The sequence below is a fragment of the Colobus angolensis genome, unplaced genomic scaffold (assembly GCF_000951035.1).
Source record: "Colobus angolensis palliatus isolate OR3802 unplaced genomic scaffold, Cang.pa_1.0 Scaffold230, whole genome shotgun sequence".
In the NCBI taxonomy this organism is placed as follows: Eukaryota; Metazoa; Chordata; class Mammalia; order Primates; family Cercopithecidae; genus Colobus; species Colobus angolensis.
The window spans coordinates 3,901,437-3,923,620 of NW_012115489.1; the positions used below are offsets into that span (position 1 = coordinate 3,901,437).

General features: G+C 41.2%; 1 protein-coding gene across 2 annotated transcripts in view; it reads left to right on the forward strand.

The window, feature by feature from the left end:
- The window catches only part of EGFLAM (EGF-like, fibronectin type III and laminin G domains), a 199,156-nt gene that overhangs the window by 95,881 nt on the left and 81,091 nt on the right, over positions 1–22,184 (forward strand). For both annotated transcript variants that reach the window (XM_011944386.1, XM_011944387.1), the window contains exon 6: positions 14,297–14,463. In XM_011944386.1, coding sequence (XP_011799776.1) covers positions 14,297–14,463 — 167 coding nt within the window. The remainder of the gene's footprint in view (positions 1–14,296; positions 14,464–22,184) is intronic.

The following is a 22,184-nucleotide window of genomic DNA, read 5'->3' on the forward strand; positions in this document are numbered from 1 at the left end:
AGAAAGAGCTTTGTGTAAGAAAAAGCTGTGTTGATGTTAAAAACCTACAAAAGTATAAGGTATATGTGGGTGTTATGTACAAGTATAATTCCAATTAAAATGCATTTTAACATTCAGAGCTCTCTAATATCTAATATCTAAGGGGCTCAAGGTCTCAAATTCATATATGTATACTTTGAGGCAGAGTTTCACTCTTGTCACCCAGACTGGAGTGCAATGGCATGATCTTGGCTTACTGCAACCTCTGCCTCCCGAGTTCAAGTGATTCTCCTGTCTCAGCCTCCCGAGTAGCTGGGATTACAGGCACCCACCACCACGCCTGGCTAATTCTTGTATTTTTAGTAGAGATGGGGTTTCACCATGTTGGTCAGGCTGGTCTCAAACTCCTGACCTCAGGTGATCCACCCGCCTCGGCCTCCCAAAGTGCTAGGATTACAGGCATGAGCCACCGTGCCTGGCTTCTTATGTATATTTTAAAATTGTATGCTGTTCCAACCAACTGCTAATATATATTTATCTCTTTACCTTGACAAATACCTTCACAGTATCTGGAAGGTTAGCTTCAAATTTAGAATTCTCGTACGTTGTTGAATTCCAAATGGAATATGGGAATATGGGAAGGCCCAGTCGCTTGTTACATCCCCTGTGCTAGGAATTCTGCCTCTATCGCTTCCAGAATTTGTAACTTCAGCCAAGTTATCCTTTCTCAGAACCCCTATTTCCTCCTCTGTAATATCAAGCAAATGCAACCCTCATTGCAGAGCTCTTGCTCATACTCCTCATAAAGTATCTCTACATGTAGACATTCAGTGTGTATCTGTTTCCATCCTACAGTACCATTATTTCCCTTTCACAAAAGTAGAAATTGAGACTCCATTGCATAAGTTACTTTGCCAAGATAAAATGACTGGTTGGGGACAGAATAAAATTAGAACCGAATTCTCCTGACTTCCGGCCCAGTGCTCTTTTTATGAATCCCCAAGTCCTTTCATGTTTGTGACCTACCTTCAGAGATGGAAACTTAGACCCAGCCTGCCCAGAGCCCTGCTGGCTGAGGAAATGAGAAACCTCATCTTAGGCTGCTGTTTGATGTATTCCTGAAAGAAAGCCTCCAAAGCTTGTTGCAGCATTTAATGTTTGGCTGCAAAATAAATCCATTTGTAAACATCTCGGAGCCTATCCCATTATAAGTGAGTGAATGTATGTTCAGAAAGAGCTTCCCTGGGCTCTAACTCTGAAACTGTAGTTTGTGTGTGCTACGTATGGTCTCAATGTTTATGTCCTCCACAAAACTCATACGTTAAATTCGAGCACCCAAGGTGATAGTATTAGAATGAGGTCTTTGGGACGTGGTTAGGTCATGAGGGCAGAGCCCTCAGGAATAGGATTAGTGCCATTTATAAAAAAGGCCCAGGAGGTCTCTCACCCCTTTCACCATGTAAGACCACAGTGATAAGATGCCATCTATGAACCAGAAAGGAGACCCTCAGCCTGGGCAACATTAAAAAATTAGCCAGGTGTGGTATTGCATACTGTAGTTCCAGCTGCTCAGGAGGCTGAGGCAGGAGGATCACTTGAGCTTCAGAGATCAAGGCTGCAGTGAGCCATGATCATGTCACTACACTCTAGCCTGGGCATCAGAGTAAGACCCTATCTCAAAAAGAAAAAAAGAAAAGAATGCAGACCCTCACTAGTCAATGGACCCTCACCAGACACTGAATCTGCTGGCACTTTGATCTTGGACTTCCTGGCCTCCAGAACTGTGAGCAATCAATTTCTGTTGTTTATAAGTTACCTAGTTTATGGTATTCATTATAACAGTGCAAAGAGACTAAGACAGTAAGAAGGGATGAAAGGCTTTGGGTGGGGGGTGGGGGGACCGTTGTCTTCAGTTATTTTATTTTCCCCAGAGAGGTCCATTTAATGTTTAATAGTGTATTCCTTTTTCTACTTCCTGTGTACAGAAATACACATGACAGGTTTCTGTGTGAGCCAAAAGGTCATTATTATTATACATCTAAGAGGCAGGACTCTTAGATTCAGAAGTTATCCTCAGATTCAGATAGCTTAATGTGAAGTTCTTGTCTAAATTCTGTCACTGGAAGGAAAGGTTCCAGTCCTCTCTCTGTCTTGATGGGCACTTCTACATGGGTTACTCTTCTTATTTGCTATTCGATGGAGATAAAGATTTCAAAGACATTGTTAAGAGATAGTCTAACAAATTTTTTCTTTTTTTTTTGAGATGGAGTCTTGCTCTGTCACCCAGGCTGGGGTGCAGTGGCACGATCTCGGCTCACTGCAACCTCTGCCTCCCGGGTTCAAGTGAAATTTTTTTTTTTTTTAATATTCAACTAAGCCAGGAAAGCTATCTCACATTTGAAATCCCAGCTACTCAGGAGACTGAGGCAGGAAGACCACTTGAGCCCAAGAGTTTTAGGCTACAGTGAGCTATAATTGTGCCACTGTATTCCAGCTCGGGCAACAGAGTGAGACCTCTGGTTAATAGAAGATTAATCTAAAAATTATGAGACCAGGGTATGGGAGTGCTGACTACTTACTTATTTGCTAGTTTTCATGATATTTCAAGTAGACCTTATGCATAATATGATGATATCTTGAGTCAGGGGCTTAGGACCAAGCAAATTTTTGTTCTTCATCCAGCTTCTACTACCCCCAAAATGGAGGACACCTCAGGTGTGAGCACCCTGAAGGCGCTCTCAGTAACTGCCTCAGAGAAGAGCTTGGTCTCAGGCCCAGGCAGAATAAAGGCTTTTAGATGGCAGGAATCTTCATGATCTCCCCCAGAGTTGGTCTGGAGGCTATTTGTTAGCTTTCTTTGTAGCCATAGATTTTTAGAAAAGATCTGAAGAGGCAAGTTCTGAGTAAGCCTTCAGGCCGTAATGTATTTTGTAGTGTTTTAAACACTTTTACTTGCTTTTTTAAAACACAAAAGCCATGTGTTTGAGGTGAAGGAGAATATTTCTTTTCTAAAGTGACACTGAAAATTTCTTTGGGGGCAGCAATGCTTAGTGTTTATTAAAATAAGAACCAAGCATAAATATAGCTACGTATGTTTTGAAATATCTTGGCTATAAATATCTGAGAAACCTTCCTCCTTCTGCCTAAGAATTTCCCCATGGTAAGTGCCTTTCTCATAAGCGAATAATATATACTATGGTGGCAATGAAAACCAAAGACCTGGAAAAACATTTCTCATCACTGAAGTTCCAATTGGGGTGCCATCCTGTCATATGCTGTCTATCGAGTTGGATAAAGGTGAAAAATAGTTTTCATTTAACTTACCTACAGTTTTTCTGAAGGTGTCACCTTATTGGCTAAAACTGCTTCAGAGCTTTGCATTGTTACCTGCTGGACAGGGCAGGCTAAAGCTCAGCAACGGTTGTTTTTAGTTTAAAAGTCCACCATTGGCCAGGTGCTGTGGCTCATGCCTGTAATCCCAGTAATCCCAGTTCCAAAGAGGCAGATAACTTGAGGCCAGGAGTTTGAGACCAGCCTTACCAACATGGTGAAACCCCATCTCTACTAAAAATACAAAAATTAGCCGAGGGTGGTGGCACATGCCTGTAATCCCAGCTACTCGGGAGGCTGAGGCACAAGAATTGCTTGAACCCAGGAGGCAGAGCTTTCAGTGAACCTAGATCACCCCACTGCGCTCCAGTCTGGGCGACAGAGTGAGACTCAGACACACACACACACACACACACAGTCTACTATTGGCTTATTTTGGGTACATGTGAAAGTTCAGAACATGTCTGTGTATGTTTTAGGGATTCAGGTCAAGAAACATTGATCTCTAAATCTCAATGTAAGATATTTATATTAATAAGTGAGAAGGAGCAATGCTTCCCTTCTTCTTCCTTTCCGACTTTTCTGCCTAAATAATTCTCTGGTCCCTGGCAGATGCCTTCCATAATAAGAATTGAAGAATTCATCTTCACACAGGGCTGCTTCTAGGTGGATTGCAGCACCTACATATTGGTTTCATTTGAGAATTTCAAGGTCATGCAACCTGGGTGGGTTTTTTAAAGTATTACTCGCAAATTGATATTTTTGTTAAAAGTCATCTCTCCTTCCATCTCATTATAGACTTCCATATTCTGTAAGTAACAAAGAAACTTAATTAGTTTTCTCACAGGAAGTGACCCTGCAAAGGCTGTTACTGAAATGAAGATCAAGTCTGGGATTCAGAATGGAAGCTGAACAGAGGATGGATTTTCTTTGAACAGTTGTAAGGGATGATGTGATTTGACTCATGGTCAAGGTCAAAAGCTGTGAAGGTTAAAGGAGTTTCTCATTCAGAATTGAGGCTTATAGCCTGATTCATGGTATCATCTCTTGAGGTTTAAGTGTGTCCAAATGTGGAATCAGAAGAGACAGTTCTGAACCAGCCTCTAAGCCTGGCGAAGTTGCTTGATTCCAGTCCTCAGTTTCTTTCTCTGCAAATTAAGGCATGCTGGATATGTGACATCTCAAATCCTGTGACTCTGCTCATCTAGTATCAAGATGTAGGGGAGGCAGTATGGACGGATTGAGTAACACACAGGCTCTGGGCTGGACTCCCTAGTGCAAACCTTCTCTCTACCACTTCTAAGCTGTGTGATCTTTGGTGGGTTATTTAACTTCTCGGGGCCTCAGACAACAGAATGGGGATAATAATTTACTTGCCTCATGGGGTTATTATGAAATTACATGAGTTGACACACACGAAATGCCTAGAACAGCACCGAGCCCTTAGTAAGTGCTCAATCAATGCCAACTATTCCTATATGGCTTTCTCAATGGGTCTTGTCTGCTTTCCTACATAGCCTGCTTGTTCCTGGCTACAAGTGTGTTTTCAAATTATTTTATTTAATTAATTAATTTATTTTTCAGGTAGAATCTAGTCTCGCTCTGTCACCCAGGCTGGAGTGCAGTGGTGTGATCTCAGCTCACTGCAACCTCCACTTCCCAGGTTCAAGCAATCCTCCTACCTCAGCCTCCCGAGTAGCTAGGATTACAGGCATGTGCCACCATGCCCAGCTGATTTTTTTTTTGTATTTTTAGTAGACTTGGGGTTTCGCCATGTTAGCCAGGCTGGTCTCGAACTCCTGACCTCAAGTGATCCACCCACCTTGGCCTTGCAAAGTGCTGGGATTGTAGACATGAGCCACTGTACCCTCCCTGGCTACAAGTCTTTATGATTGCTATCCTGTCAGGATAGCTCTTCTACCTCCTTACTTAACCAACTCTTGTTCATCCTTCAGGACTCCTCTTTAAGCATCACTTCCTCCAGGAAGCCCTGCCTGACTATGTTCATCTACTCCCAGATTAGGTTAGCTATACCTCCAACATTTACTTTCAATATGCAGCACACTCGTAGTTAATTACTTTTTCAAGGTCTGTCTTCTTCTTGGAACATGAAGGCAATGTCTACCTTGCTCCTTTGCGTGGAATATAGCACATAGCACTGTAAACACACCACGTGTCAAATAGGTGCTGGTAAGCATTTGGACACAGGTAGTCATGGGATTGATCTAGAGCAGGGGTGTCCAATCTTTTGGCTTCCCTGGGCCACACTGGAAGAGGAAGAAATGTCTTGGGCCACACGTAAAACACACTAACGATAGCTGATGAACTAAAAAAAAAAAAAAATCTCATAATGTGTTAAGAAAGTTTACAAATTTATTTTGGGCCACATTCTAAGATGTCCTGGGCCACATGTGGCCCTCAAACAGTGAGTTGGACAAGCTTGATCTAGAGGATGCCAGCAACTAGCTAGATCCCTGAGCAAGCCGCTTAGTCCTGCTAAGCCTTACTTTCCTCTGCTGTAAAATATGGATGGTAATAGTAGCTACCTCAGAAGGGTTGCAGAAATGAAAAGTTCTATACAGCACTTAGAAGAATGGCTCATGGAGGGTTTTAGATTTTTTTTTTAACCTGAGCCACATGCAAATGTATCTTCACACTAACAGTTACTTATTTTTGAGTAAATAATGTAAAAAGCATTACCCCCAAGTAATTCAATGAATCCTTTACCACCAATATCAGAGGCCACAATGGTAACCAACATCTGACCTCACCTACTACAGAAATAAAAACCATGTAAAAGCCAACAAAGATCATATGCATCCCCCGACCCCTCACCAATGCCCCACTTCAATCCCAGCTGAAAGTTTATTTATTGCTATCGGTTTTTCATCATAAAAGTAATCTCAAGATGTGGTAAAGCTTCAGATAATACCTAAATGTGTATGACTAACTTGAAAGTTCCTACTGTGATTTTATTTCATGTGGAATGCAAATTCGTGTCTTAGAGCTCGTCATAGTAACTAAGTAAACTGCCACCGTTCTTCATAGCATTTTACTGGAATATATAGTAAAACTTGGGCATATGACTGCAATATTTAAGAGTGATGTAATCTGATGTTGGGTTGCTAGCCCCCAAAAGTTAGAATTGAAAATATTTAAAGAATTATTCTTATACAGTTAATTTTGGGGGGAAATGGGAAAAAACAACCTCCCAAACCCCCTTTCTTTTCAAAAAAAAAAGTGTTAGAAGTTTTGCTATTTAAGTATGAGCTTTCATTACCATCAGCAATAGAATTAGATATAAGCAAGAATGAGCTTGCTTGGATGTCAGCTGGGATTTCATATGACAGGCAACAAGTGCTGCTTCACAAAGAATTCTTTTCCATACTTTTAGTTTTGAAACTGAAAATCTTAGAACCACCTTCTAGACTGGCACCTGGTCTTAGAAATTCCGGAAGCTGTCAAGTCCCTTTGCTCAGGCCCTAATGGAAGGGCTACTTTAAAGGATTTAAAGAAGTCCAGCCTATAGTTTGGCAAATTGATCCCGTAAAGCTTCAATTCCTCCTACCCTAAGCATTCCTGATATAATCCCTGGTTAGATTGATGGCAATTGACATAAATTGAATTATGAAACAGCTTTGGGAGCCATTTGTAAACTGTAAATGAAGTGTGCTCGCCTATTGCCCCACCTGGGACAAATTGCCAGCTGAGTTTATCATAACCCCATTGTATCCATCTGTTTGTCATTTGGTTAGGTTAAACCAATTTGTACCTAAAGAAAGAAGGCTGAAAGCTAAAGGTCAAATAATACATCTTTTTTTTTTTCCCCTCATCTTTGACTACTGAGTAGTTTTGGACTTTTCTCTGCAATTCATTTAGTGTAGAGCAAATCCTGCATAAAACCAGTCTGTAAAATTGACAGAGTCAGAGGCTTTTCTGAGCAGGAGGTTTTCTCTCACCCCTGTTGTGTTTGCCCTGGGTAATCTATGGGATCACATCTCTTCTCTTAGAGCAGGGTGTTTAACCGGCAGTCCATAGATCCCCAAGGGTTTCCTGGATAGAATTCAAGGGGTCCCTGGACTTGGATTGGAAAAAATATATATATCCTTAGTTTTACCAATGGAAATTTAGCATTTTCTTCAAAAATGAATGTAGACAATAAATCACAATCGTATTAACAATTCTTGTGACCCTATCAACATTAGAATCACAGGTATTTTCTTATCCGGTTACAATGGTTGCACATATCTTGAAAGAGCAGTTATGTTTATCACTATTTTGAAATTAGTATAGTTATTAAATCCATTGCTACATTTTTAAATTTAATGTATTATTAAAGAAGTATTTTATTTCATGATTTTTATTATTTTGATCATTCTTTTCAATATAGTTGATTTCCTTTGTGAACCTATATATTTGATGCATTTAAAAACATCACTCTGAGAACAGGTTCATAGGCTTCATTGGATTGTCAAAGTGGCACAAGCCAGGTTAAAGCATGCTGTTGTCTTAGATCAGGGGTTGGTAAACCTTTTCTCACAGGATCAGATAGGAAATATTCTGCGCTTTGCCAGCTGTATGAACTCTGTCTCAACTGCTCAACTCTGCCACTGTAGTAAGAAAGCAGCCATAAACAGTACCTAAATGGGTGTGGTTGTGTTCCAGTAAAACTTTATTTACTAACACTGGCAGCTGGCTGGAATTTGCCAGCCCTGATTTAGGGCATCATGCTATTTCTAAGTTGAATTCTGAAGATATTTTAATTCAGCTCTATCACCCTTTGTTGGATACCTCCTATGAGCATATGTTCATACAAACATGTATGTATTGAGCATCTCATGTGAAAAACATACAAGAGATTTAGGGATGAATAAATAAGCTGTAGACTCTATCCTTGGACAGTCTACTGGGGAATGCAGATGGACAGAGTTCAGAGGAGTAGTGAGTGTTGTAGGCAGGCATGGCCACCAGGAACCTAGAGAAACATAAGCTTGATCTGACCTAGTTTTGAAGGAAGGAAGGCTTCTTATGGGAGCAAAGAAGGACACATCAGAGATTACCAGGCAAAAGGGGAGGGAGGAAGCAACGTGAAAGGCTTAGGCTGAGGAAGCCACTTAAGCAATGGCTTGGAGGCAAGAAAAAATGTTCCTGGAATTGCTTAGAAAGCCTGGAGCTCTGTGGGGTGAGAGATGGGTAGGCAAGGATCACACCAAACAAAGGCCTTATGGAGGAGCCCATATGTATCCTGAAGGGAATAGGGAACTATGGAAAGTTGTTAAGCAAGAAAGGGACTGGTAGTGTTCCCATCTTTGAAAGATCATGCAGACATCTCAAGGAACACGGAGATGAAGAAGACAAAGTCACCATGTTTAATGAGCTCACAGCCCGGGAGAAAAGACATAAGTATAAAATTATACTGGAAGGTGATCTAATCAGTGTCGTAGTAGAATCAGATTCAAGGCATGGGATTGTCTGGAGGAAAGTCTTTTTAATTCTGTTTCTGAGATGATGCTTAGAAGGAATAATGTGAGAGACGATACTTAGGGAGGGAGCCATCAGGTAACCCCTCGTCCTCCAGAAAGCATCCCATTGTGGGTTGGTAGGTTCGATGTGGAAAGAAGGAAGCCACAGGTGTCTGTTGTGCTACAATTAGGCTTCTGGTCCCCTCCCTCTAAGGCCAGTAGAGTGGCCTCTACTGTCAAGGCTATTCTGGACGTTCTGCTGTATCACCTAGAGGACAGTTTCCTGCTCCAACAAATTCCACTCTCAAAAGTATTTTCCTAGCAGGATTTAACCAGTTTTAGCAATTTCCTAGTTAACATCTATGACATGCTTGAGCTTCACTCTTCATCTCAGCTCCATCTTTCTGGAACAGGAGTTCTCAAACCGAGGAGTGAAATAGGATAGAAAAGAGAATACCACAGGCTCTCACGCACAGTAAAAAAGAGAATCATTTTGTGAAACTTGTTTCAGGTGTATGTGTGTGTGTGGTGTTTACTGGGTCACAATGTCCAGTGTATATCTTAATGTGAATCATTCAAAAACAGCTCTGATATGTGATGAATCCAGAGGCTGGACAGGCTTTGAGGTTGAACAGGCTTCATTTGCCATGTGTTGGTACTGAATTCAAGTTCAAGGAACAGATTTCCTCTCAGGGGCTAATGACACCAGCTTTCTTTATTTTTGGAATTGTAGAGTTCGAAATGCCATCTAAGGTATTCTAGGAGGAAAAGTTTAGTGCAGTGTGTTTCAAATTATAGGCCACGGCGCTTCAGTGAGGGGCAAGATCAATTTAGTGATCCTTTACTAGCATTTTGTTTTTTTAAAGAAGTAGAAAAGAATGGAAAAGGAGAGAAAGAAAGGAGAAACATGAATAAGGTAGTAAAGCTAAATATTTTTTATTGAAACTTTTTTCAGCTTTGTACTCATATATAATATACATATTCATGTGCATAGGTATATTTACTATGGAAAAATGTATTACTGTGAGTCAAGGTCAGAGATGCTGAATTAAGTAGCTCCCACCCTGATCAGGAAGTCATTTGTTACATTATCATCCCTGATTGAGGACCACCCAGTTTTGCTTTAAGATAGTCATCGAGGCACAGCTCATCCCTTCCAAGGCAATCAGCTTCCTTGTCAGTCATTCCTAATGGACATCAAAAGGTTTTCCTGCCATTGGCTTCTCTGTAAGAAACCACTGGGCCTCTTAGTCCAACGTGGAAAACACAGAAGCTTTCCACACCATCTTGATTTGTCTGTCTCTTATGTAAAGACACCATCCTATCCTTACTAAGTTTCCTCCACCTAAGCCAGCAGTACCCACTCTTTGGATTCTGTATCAAGTGGAGATGGGTCTAGAGCAACTTCTGCCCAGTGATCAACGTAGAGAACCATGTCTCCCTAGGATGTGGATTCTGGGACTTAGACTTCCCTCAGGATTCTAGTTCACAGTGACCTATTCAAATACAGTTCTTGAAATGTGCTATTTTGCGCTGGCTTCCTACTGATCCTTAGAGGTACTGTTTCCGCACTGATGCTCAGATGTATTATATCCCCAGTTTATTAGGTTATAAACTCCCTGAAAATGGAACTGTGCTTATACTTCCCTGGAGCCTCCTGGAATATAACTTTTGTGTTGGGTGCCTGGTTGATAATCATTCATCATTTACCAATCAACTAGCCCATGGCAGCCACCTATGGGGTTTGATAGTATCAAGAAAAATGATTGCTCACTAAGGTTGAGATTGGCAATGGCCAAGGTAGTCAGAACACTTCAAGAAAGGAACTAAAACAGAAAGATATACCACCCAGTAGTTCTGTGACTTTGGGTAAATTATTTTTCTTCAGTGACATGTGGGTAGAATGAGAGACTGGGTCAGATCAGTGACTCTCAAAGCTTTTGGGATCATAATTTTATCTTTGAGAATCTGATAAAAGTGAAGGACCCTTTACTTAGAAAAATGAAATGTGTTCATGCGTAAAATCTTGCATACAATTTCTGAGAGCCCTCAGACACTTGGATCAAATTATCTCTAAGATTTCACCCAGCTCTGATAGCCAGGTTGGATTCTAACAATGCCATTGGTAAGTGGCAAAATGAACCAGTGAGTGAGCCCTGATTAAGTGAATTGATGAATTGGGTTTTGAGTACCCACTGCTGGTTGCATTCTCCATTCCCCACCTGAACTCCCCTGTCCAGTAACCTTCCAAAGGTGAGCCACTGATCTCCTGAGGTATAGGGTGCCTGGCCCAACCCTATCTCACTACTTGGCAAAATGCTTGAAGTGTAGGCCCTGCTGGTGACTGCCCATGTTTTTTGTTGTTGAGGTTGTTTTTCTTTTTGAGACAGGGTCTCATTTTGTCACCAGGCTGGAGTACATTGGTGCGATCACAGCTCACTGCAGCTTCAACCTCCCAAGCTCAAGCAATCCTCCCACCCCCAACTTTTTTTTTTTTTTTTTAAGTTTTTTGCAGAGACAAGGTCTTACTATGTTGCCCAGGCTGGTCTTGAACTACTGGGCTCAAGCAATCCACCCACCTCAGCCTCCTTAGCAGCTGAGATTATAGGCGTGTACCACCATGCCTGGCTAATTTTTTTTTTAAATTAAACATAGTCATAGTCAAACATAATTAAGACATAGCCCAGGCTGGTCTTGAACCCCTGGGCTCAAGCTATCCTCCCACTTCAGCCTTCCAAAGTGCTGGGATTACAGGCTTAAGCCACCCCACCAGTTGGCCAGGTGTCCACCTGTTCCTCGGGGGTGGCAGCCCATTCTCAGTCAACTTCTCACCCTCTGGCCTTTTCATTGTTGAATACGTTGCCAAGATAGTGTTGCTATAGTGATCTGACCAACAACTTTGTAGTTAGGATAAAGTGATTTTTTTCAGTCAAAAAAAAAGATAAAGCTGTTTTGGGAGATGATTTAAGACAATACTTTTGCCTGGTCGTCTCTTTCTCAGCCTCACCTTTGTACTTTTGTACCTCAAGAGACTCTAAAAACATTCAAATAAGAAACTCATGACAAAATCAGAGGCAAAATGTTAAAGGTTTGGAAACTGGCATTCAATCTGCATGAGCTCATCTCTTGCACTCTATAGAATAAAAATAAATGCTAACGATTTCAATCTCTTATTTGCTGGAAATTAGAGTTTTTCTTTTCTGCATTAAATGGACATGTACAAAATCATCTCCTTTTTGTTTTGCTGTAGTTTTTACATAAAGATTGTTGCAGGTATTTGCAGGTAGTCCTGGGTAAATAACAGCAGATTGTGAGAATAGATATGGGTTATTTCCTCTATAAATATCACAAGGGAAGCTGAGCAAAGGATAACAGGAGAGTTTTATCTAAAGATCACATCTTTTCTGACTTTACTTTTAGATATCCCCTGTGGTTTTCCTCTGCGAAGTGATTTTGTTCTAATTTGAGTTTGTAAATGTGTTTCCTTCTACTCACTGAGGTTTTCTCTTTGATGATAAAGTTAGTTTACATGAGAATTCCATCTTTGGGGAAAGAGTATCAGGAAAGAGAAACCAGCCCTGCTTCCTCCATGGGCATACCCTGTGAACTCGGCTTTTCCAAACACATTAACACACTACTCCCAGCTCAGTAAGCTTGAGGAAGCATCATTTACTGGGCGTAAGGACTCCATCGGGCTTTCAATCGTTCCTGCTAATGAAAAACTGGGAGAGTTCATATTAAGGAAATTAGCTGTTCACCCCAGCATCTTCTTTTAGCAAAATGAGTCTCTATTTCCTTGCCTGGTAAGTTGCTCATCAAAGACAAACAGAACTTTTTTGTTTCCTGCCTTCCTCTAAATAGCTGTGGGCAGAGGTGTTTAACAACAGAACACCTGAGAGGCGGCCAGGGAGCAAGCAAAGGGATGGGGAATTGCCTCTTACCTGCCATCACTCCAGTTTTTCATCCAGTATTAAGGGTCTTCTAAATCTAACCTCATCTTACCAATCCAAGTTGGCCTCACCATTTATCAGCTATGTGACCTTGGGCAAGTTACTTACCCATTCAGTGCCTTAGTTCCCTTATCTGTCAGAAAAAAAAAAAAAAAAAAAAAAGGTGGGAGTGTTTAATATTAGTACCTACTGCATAGGGCATTTGTGAGCGGTAAATGAGTTAGAAGGGTGCTTGGTAGATGGAAAGCCCTTGATGTTATTAGCACAAAGCCTGTACTCCCCTTAGACCATTCACACTGTCCTCAGACCATGCACTATTATTTCCAACTTTTACCTTGTAGTTCTTATTACTTGGAATATTCTTTTTTTTCTCCCCTTCAGCTAGGATGTCCACATACAGCAGTGCTATCCAGTAGAAATACAATGTAAGCCTATGTGAAAGTTTACATTTTCTAAGAGTGGCACTTAAAGGGCAATAAGAAAGAAATGAAATTAATTTCAGTAATATGTTTTAATCCACTGTATCCAAAATATACTCATTTGAACATATAACCCATATAAAAATTACTGAGATATTTCACATTCTTTTTTATTTTTCTTTAAAATCCAGTGTACATTTTACACTATAGCACATCTCAATTCAGACACATTTCAAGTGCTGACTGACTACCACATGGGGTAGTGGTACCATATTGGATCATGCAGGTATAGAGTAAGCAGGCAGCTATAAGTTACTCATTTTGTGAATAAGCCCTTGTACAATGGCTGGTACCTGCTGAGTGTTTACAATTTGATGCCAGGTACTAGGCTGGAGATATATGTCTTATTTAATTTTTATGACTGTCCTCTTAGGTAGGTCCTTTTATTATTCTCATTTTACAGATGGGAAAACTGAGTCTTAAAGGAATTAAGTAGCAGCTAGTAAGTAGGGGAGTCAGGATTTGAACTCCAGAGCTCATCCTCCCGCCTTCTGTTTATTACTTCCCAGACGGGAGCTCTAAGCAAAGGTCTGCCTTCTCTGAAGGGTCCTCCAAAGGACATGTAAAAATTCAGCACATTGGCCTAGCTGTATAATTCGTTAAGACTAAGAATGTCCATGAACAGATTCTTCTTGGGTTTTCCCATGACAATTCATGCAATTAGTCACCCTATAAAACTTATATTTATTTTGTGAACAGATTGTGAATAGACGGAATCTGTGTTCTTCTGACCTCTGGGGATGGGGACTGCCAAAGGGAGGATTGTTTGTGAACATCTGGAAAGCAGAGTCCTTGAAAGTGAATTCCTATGTGAAGATCTTTTCATCACAGCAAGGGCCTTACAAGGAAAAGCGGATGGTCTTTAAGCAGTGTTTACAACTGACCCTAAAAATAATCTCCTTGTTTTTATCAGCAGGGACTTGCAAATGATGACTTGTAATTTCAAATCAGGATTAATTTCAGATAGGAAATGTTAACTTACTTTTACGAGTATTGCTTCCAGAGTTCAAATGCTGTTAGTTTACACAGCCAGCTAGCTTCCCTTCCCTCTGGTATTTCTGAACTACTGCTTCTTCTTTTTCTCTAATCAATAAAGGCCAGATTTCGACAAGAAGTGGACCTTAATCCATGAGCGGATCCAGATGGACTCCATGGTAATCAAGGGCCTCGATCCAGATACCAACTACCAGTTTGCTGTGAGGGCAATGAATTCCCATGGCCCCAGCCCCCGCAGCTGGCCCAGCGACATCATCCGGACCCTCTGTGAGTACCAGGGCCCTTCTGAGGGACCAAGGGAGCTGCCTATCTGGGCGTGCCTCATGAAGACTGGCTTGACGTGGATGCTGTACAGAAGGACAGCCTGGAAAAGGACTAACCCCAGGCTTTCCTCCTGTGGTTTTCCCAGCCCTTTGGAAGTTAGAGGCTGTCAAGAGGGACACAGGCTGTTTCTATGTCCTGGAGGTCAGCAGAGGATTTATTTTTGTTGCATCCTTGGGAAGTTTGAGGTCAGTTTTCTTTCACAGTCACACAACAGACCACATAGCAAAATGATGTGCGGCCTTCGCCCTCCTTTTCATATTTTGAGAAAATGAGTTAATCTTAGAACCATAGGAGAAAAAACTAAGGCCCCTGGAGGCTTCAGGGTTTGTGTTTGCCTGAAAATAAAGGATGTTCAAACAACATTAACTCCTCTGAATGATGGTCGAGGAGTATCAAAGAAGTTGAGCGCTGACATGGAGCTGGGGCTGTAGCCAATGGTGTAAGTTCTCATAGTGCCTAGGGGATGCTTGGGCCGGTGTTCATCAAATCACCTGGGCGTTTTATTAAAGTCAGATTCTGGTTTTGGTCTGGGTTTTAACAAACTCCCACACGATGCCAAGAACCATTCTTGGATTGGCAAGGGCTTAGACCACTTTGGCAAGCCCAGCCCAGTTTAGACGTTTTTTGTATTTGGGGAATGGAGGGTATATTTCCATAAACCTAGAACCATGTCCATGTGTAGCAGGGAGAGCTGAGAACCGAAATGTTGGCACTTTTTTGTTTGAAGACTCTGATCTTTTCATTGTTGCCAATACATTCCTTTGGTAGGGCCCGGTGCTCCTCTGGCTCCTCTTTACCCTGAAAAGGTGCTGTCAGAAAGGAGCCAGCACTGATAGCTGGCTTAACCCACCAACATGAAGCCCTGTTTTTATTGGTTAGCAGAACTGAATAAACTCCTCTCCTCACAAAGCACCCACACAGCTGACATCCAGGGTCACTGCTGTGTTCAGGGGTAGAGATTCAGGAGGTTCCCCAAATCTGAGGAATTTTGGCTCCTTTGAAAACAGCTCCTACCCTAACCTTGAATGTCGGGTCGCCTTTTGTCAAATTAAATTGTTGGGTTATATAGGGAGGCTATACTCCAAAACATACACATGCGCACATACACATACACACACACACGCACATGCACACACATATGCGCATGCTCGTGCACCCGATAAGTACTATTGACCACCCAGACAAAAAAATGTTTTCACTCTTCTTCTTTAGTATTTAGAAGCTTAAACTTTCAAGGCACATGCCAAGGGCTGACAGCCTTCTTTCTGGAAGAAATGTTAACGATTTGATTTAAAGGAAGGCCTTGTTTGATTACTCTTTGGCTGAACTTTGTGGAATAACAGGAGCTAGGGGCTGACAGTACTTTGAAACACTGAGTTCCTCTTTTTGCACTACAAAGTGAGCAGCCATTTGGTGCTGTGTCTCCACCTGCCCCCTCCATGGAACGCCTGCTCCCATTTTATGAGCTGCTTCAGGCTTACCTCCTTCAGTTTATCCCTTAGATTCCCCTTCTCCATAGAGTCAAGAACGTAGAATAAAGATGAGATACAACAAGCACATGCCGATTTAGATGTGCGCATAGAGACTGGAGTCAGGGAAGAATAGGTGGGTTGGGGCACCTCTCATACTGCTCCTGCTTCTTCTTCTTTTTTTTTTTTCTTGAGTCGGAATCTCGCTCTGTGGCCCAGGCTGGAGTGCAATGGTGTGATCTCAGCTCACTGCAACCTCCGCCTCCCGGGTTCAAGCAATTCTCTTGCCTCAACCTCCCAAGTAGCTGGTATTACAGGTGCTCACCACCATGCCTGGCTAATTTTTGTATTTTTAGTAGAGACGGAATTTCGCCATGTTGGCCAGGCTGGTCTCTTTGGCCAGGATGGTCTCGAACTCCTGACCTTGTGATCCACCCTCCTTGGCCTCCCAAAGTGCTGGGATTACCGGCGTGAGCCATGGTACCCGGCCTCATACTGCTTATTTTTTAATGGAAACACTGATCTGGTCTTAGAGTTTCTGATTTTAATTTCCCCATTGCTGGATTCTGCTTTTCTGGATTAAGTGGATAAGTTATGTGAAAGTGTTTTACAGATCTGTAAGATTTTATTATAATTGGCCTGTTATGTGAAGTAAAATTTTAAAATTTCAAAGTAATTGTGGGTGGGGAAGGTGGACAAAACCATGCTAAGTCAGTGAAAATTCTCAGTTATGAAACTTTCTTAAATAGACATAATTTTACTGCTTCTAGGTATACACAGTTACTCAGATCAGAATAACAAAATTTATTAGATGCCTTGTTTCATGAATACAAAAGCATGTGCTATAATTAGTATTTCAATTGTGGTTTTTCTCTCTGGTCATTTCTGACATAAAGGTTTGGAAAACACTTTATTCTGGGATACATTTATATTTTTTATTTTGGTATTGGTTTAGACTATTATTTTGCTTTCAATACATAAAATTACCTAATTATCAAATAGCACTATCTGAATTAAATTAAAATTGTTAAATTTTAATTAATAACAATTTAACAAATTAACAAATTACTTCAAATTAATAAATTTCAAATAATACAAAATAATAATATCAGAGCTACCACTGGGAAGGTGTACTATGAGCCAGGCATTGTGCTGCGCCGTTTACCTACAAAACCCATTTAATCCTCACAGAAACACTGTGCTGGGGGAATAGTGTCCCCATTTTACGGATTAAAAAAATTGAGTTTTTGAAAGGTAATGTATTTTGGCAAGATTGGTCATTGTAAAGGCAGGATTTGAACTTGGGTTTGGCTGACTGTGAAGCTGCTTCCCCGAGTGAGATGCATATAGAGAAGATTATTCTTCTAATGCAAAGTAATGTGAGAATGGTTAACGTCAACAATTAATAAAAAAAAGAGAATAGTCCATGTGGAATATATGGACTAAGGAGACTCTGACAACACAGAATAAAACCTCTAAAAGTTGATTTTGGTTTTGCTTTTAATTTTTAGATTCACAGGGTACATGTGCAGGTTCGTTACATGGATATATTGCACAATGGTGAGGTTTGAGCTTCAAGTGTACCCATCACGCAAATAGTGACCATTGTGCCTAAGAAGTAATTTTTCAACCCCCACCTCCTCCCAACCTCCCCGCTGCCTTTTGGAGTCCCCAGTGTCTGTCATTTCCATCTTTATGTCCCCGTGTACCAATTGTTTAGTTCCCACTTGTAAGTGAGAGCATGCAGTGTTTGATTTTCTGTTTGTGAGTTATTTCACTTGGGATAATGACCTCCAGTTTCGTTCATGGTGCTTAAAGGACGTGAATTTGTTCTTTGTTATGGCTGCATAATATTCCATGGTGTATGTATACCACATTTTCTTTATCCAATCAAATTTTGATATATACTTAGGTTGATTCCATGACTTTGCTATTGTGAATAGTTCTTCATAAATATGCAAGTGCAGGAGTCTTTTTCATACAATGATTTATTTTCTTTTGGGTGGATGCCCAGTAGTGGGATTGCTGGCTCAATGATAGTTATATTTTTAGTTCTTTGAGAAATCTCCATACTGTTTTCCATAGAGATTGTACTCATTTGCATTCCCACAAACAGTGTATAAGCCTACGCTTTTCTCCACATTCATACCAACATCTGGTAGCAAAGTTGCCATTAAGTCAAGTAAACATTCATGTAGATGGTGGGGAAGGGGAGGAGTGAGGATGGGATAAGCCCAAAGTGTAGAAATACCATCCTGGCCTCACAAATTTATTCAGAGTAGGGTTTTTTTGACTAGTCATTCTGACTGGTGTAAGATATCTCACTCTGGTTTTAATTTGCATTTCTCTGATGATTAGTGATACTGACCATTTTTTCATGAGTTTTTGGCCACTTGTATATCATTTTTTGAGAAATATCTGTTCATGTTGTAACCACCCAATGGTTCACCTTTCCGGCTGCCTAAACAGAGCCTATTTTTCAAGACAGGGGAATTGCAATGGAGAAAGAGTCTTTCACACAAAGCCAGCTGCACTGGAGACCAGAGTTTTATTACTACTCAATCAGTCTCCTTGAGCATTCGGGGATCGGAATTTTTAAAGATAATTTGGTGGGTAGGGGCTCGGGAATTGTGGAGTGCTGATTGCTCAGGTTGGAGATGGAATCCTAGGGGACTGAAGTGAGGTTGTCATGTTGTCTTCTCTTCCTGAGTGGGATCACAGAACTGGTTGAGCCAGATTACCAGACAGGGTGGTGTCAGCTGATCCATCCAGTACAAGGTCTGCAAAATATCTCAAGCACTGATTTTAGGTTTTACAATAGTGATGTTATCCCCAGGAGCAATTTGGGGAGGCTCAAACTCTTAAAGCCAGAGGCTGCATGATTCCTAAACTGTAATTTCTAATCTTGTAGCTAGTTTGTTAGTTCTACAAAGGCTGACCGATCCCCAGTCAAGAAGGGGATCTTTTTGGGAAAGGGCTGTTATCAATTTTGTTTCAGAGTCAAACCATAAACTGAATTCCTTCCCAAGGTTAGTTCAGCCTACGCCCAGGAATGAATAAAGACAGCTTAAAGGTTAAAAGCAAGATGGAGTCAGTTAAGTCTGATCTATTTCACTGTCATAATTTCCTCTGTTATAATTTTTGCAAAGGGGGTTTCAGTGTCCTTTGCTGACTTTTTAATGGGGTTGTTTCTTGTTTGAGCTGACTTCCTCATAGATTCTGGATATTAGTTCTTTTTCAGAGGCATGATTTGAAAAGATTTCTCCCATTTGGTAGGTTGTCTGTTTACTCTGTTGATTTTTTTTTTTTTGGCTGTGCAGAAACTTTTTAGTTTAAGTCTCATTTGTCTATTTTTGTTCTTGTTGCATTTGCTTTTGGTTTAAAAACTCATAAGGTAAATTGCACATACAGAAATATGAGTAAAACATATATGTTGATTGAAAGTCAACCCGTATGTATTAGTATAGCCCTAGTATTTTACAGCTGGCAGCCCCTTAGATTAGTTAGTCCCAAACCAAGACAGAGAAATGTTTTGAACACCACTCTCCATTTGTGAGATCAGTATTTCTACATGTTGGGCTTACCCCATTCTCGTTCCTCTCACTACTCTCTGTCTTCATGAATATTGACTTGATTTGTTGCCCACTTTGCTCCTTGAACAGCCACCTTCACAACACAATGTTCAAGGAGACCCTTGAGGCTAAGTGCCCAGTGGGAACCTTGAGATCCCACCCAGGACACAGGCCACTCCCTGGGGTCCTCTGTGGCCTGTTTATCTTAGGGCTAAACTCTTTTATAAGAAAAGATAACCCTTCAGCCCTACTAACTGGGGAAGCTTTTACTTCCCTCTGGGCCTATTAATGCCAGACACTATTAGCAACTTAATTGCTTAATGGGGCAATTGGAAGATCTTGGTTGCTCTTGTGCTGGTTGTTAATGAAAGCCAGGGCCCAGTATTATCATTAACTGGCACTTAGCTGAAGTGAGAAAGGAGGATGGTGTTGGTTCCACTGCAATGTTGAGAAGTTTGTGCAGTGATAACATCTAATTCCAGCTTCACAACATTATAAGTAGAACAGGAAGAAAAAAAAAACTTTGATGTCTAGGTCCTCTAATGAGAGCTAGGATCATTTTGGTGACCTTGAATAATAATGATGCATCTACATGTACATCCATCTTCTCCCGGGAGGCGTTCCACACAAATCAGCACCTGTTTTGTTTCCAAGAGGAAATACAAAGAAGACCCAAATCATGATCTCTCATTCCTTACCCCCATCCTGCTGTATTTTTTTTTCCCTGCAAGAAAGACACACCAGCATCATTATAGTTTCCTTTTGATCTGGTAAATCAGGCAGTTGGTGTGCAGAACTGGGGGCTTTGTAAAAAATGTATTCACTGCATCCACTGGCCACCAATTACCAAGCTTGAAGCTTGTTGATTACATTCTTCCATCAAGTAGAATGAAAGCCAGTAAAAAGGACATGAATGGTAAATAATAGAAATGGCAGAAGTAAAAAAGTCACGTGCCTTTCTTTTTTCCAAAAATGGGAATTTAATTAAAAATAAATTACCTGTATAATCAACTCTAGGATTATATAACTTCTCCTAGGAATAGAACTTGGTCTTAACCACCAAAACCACTTAATTTCTAGGGTACTATCCTCATGGTATAGACAGAGAAAGAGCAAATACATTCTTCACTGAAGTGAGTTGGTGTCCTTAGATCAGTTCCTAGTAGATAATATTGTTTCTGTTCCCAGCAAAGGCTGTTTTGCACTTTTCTGCTTCGGGACTTTGGCACCTGCTGTTTCCTGGGCTTGGAACTCTCTTCCCTCAGATCTTTCTATGATCATGCCGCCAGCCTCCTCCCTTTCTCCTTTCAGATCCTAGCTCAAATGTCACTTTCTCAGATAAGCTTCTGGTTTTTTTGAGACAGGGTCTTGGAGTGCAGTGCTGTAATGTTAGTTCACTGCAACTTCCACCTCCCAGGCTCAAGTGACCCTCCCACTTCAGCCTCCTGAGTAGCTGGGACTGTAGGCACACACCACCATGCTTGGCTAATTTTTGTATTTTTTGTAGAGACAAGGTTTCACCATGTTACCCAGGCTGGTCTCAAACTCCTGGGCTCAAGCGATCCACCTGCCTTGGCTCCCAAAGTGCTGGGATTACAGTCCTGAGCCACTGTGCCCAACCCCAGGCTTCTGTGGTCTCAGCCTAATACCCTGGTTTATTTTCTCCATAGCACTTTCACTGCCTGAATCTAATTTTTGCATCGTATTGTCTGTATCTCCTCTCTAGGATAAGGTCTATATTGGAGCTGGAATAACTTGTTCAACGTTGTGTTCTCTCTTTTTTTTTTTTTTTTTTTGAGACAGAGTCTCGCTCTGTCACCCAGTCTGCAGTGGTACGATCTCAGCTCACTGTAACCTCCACCCCCCAGGTTCAAGCGCTTCTCCTGCCTCAGCCTCCTGAATAACTGGGATTACAAGTGCCTGCCACCATGCCCAGCTAATTTTTTTATTTTTATTTTTAGTAGAGACGGTGTTTCACCATGTTGGCCAGGGTGGTCTGGAACTCCTGACCTCAGGTGATCCTCCCGCCTCCGCTTCCCAAAGTGCTGGGATTATAGGCACCACCACTCCTAGCCGTTAACGTTGTGTTCTCAACACCCTAGACAAGGTCTGCACTCAGTAAGTATTTATTGAGTACATAAATGAGTGACTTAACTAGTCTGTGATTACTTTGGTGATTGGATAACTCCCTACTGCTACCGTATGGGAAATTCGAAGACAAGATGAAAGGAAACAGTTGTTCTGGAAACCCACATAGGCCAAAAGTGAATTTCCCGCTGGCAAGGTTCGTAGGCAAAAGTGAACTCCCAGCATTGCAATGTGGCATAAATAAGGAAAAGGTAAGCAAATAGAGTAAAAGAGGGAGGAAGGAAAGAAGGAAGGAAGAGAGCAAGCCCAGTGAATTTAAATTCAAGGCTGTAAAGGTGAGATTCTAGTGCTAAAAAGAGTACAGTTTGCTGATAGGGGGTTGATGAAGGGAGAGACATTTTCTAACCCTCTTTCAAACCAAGCCCTCATTTTACCCCTGTGTTCTTACTTGATCATTATAATATGCATTAACATTTCTAGACTATTTTTCCCTCCTTCTCTTAATAAGGCTAATTATGGTCTCAGATCCTCAGAG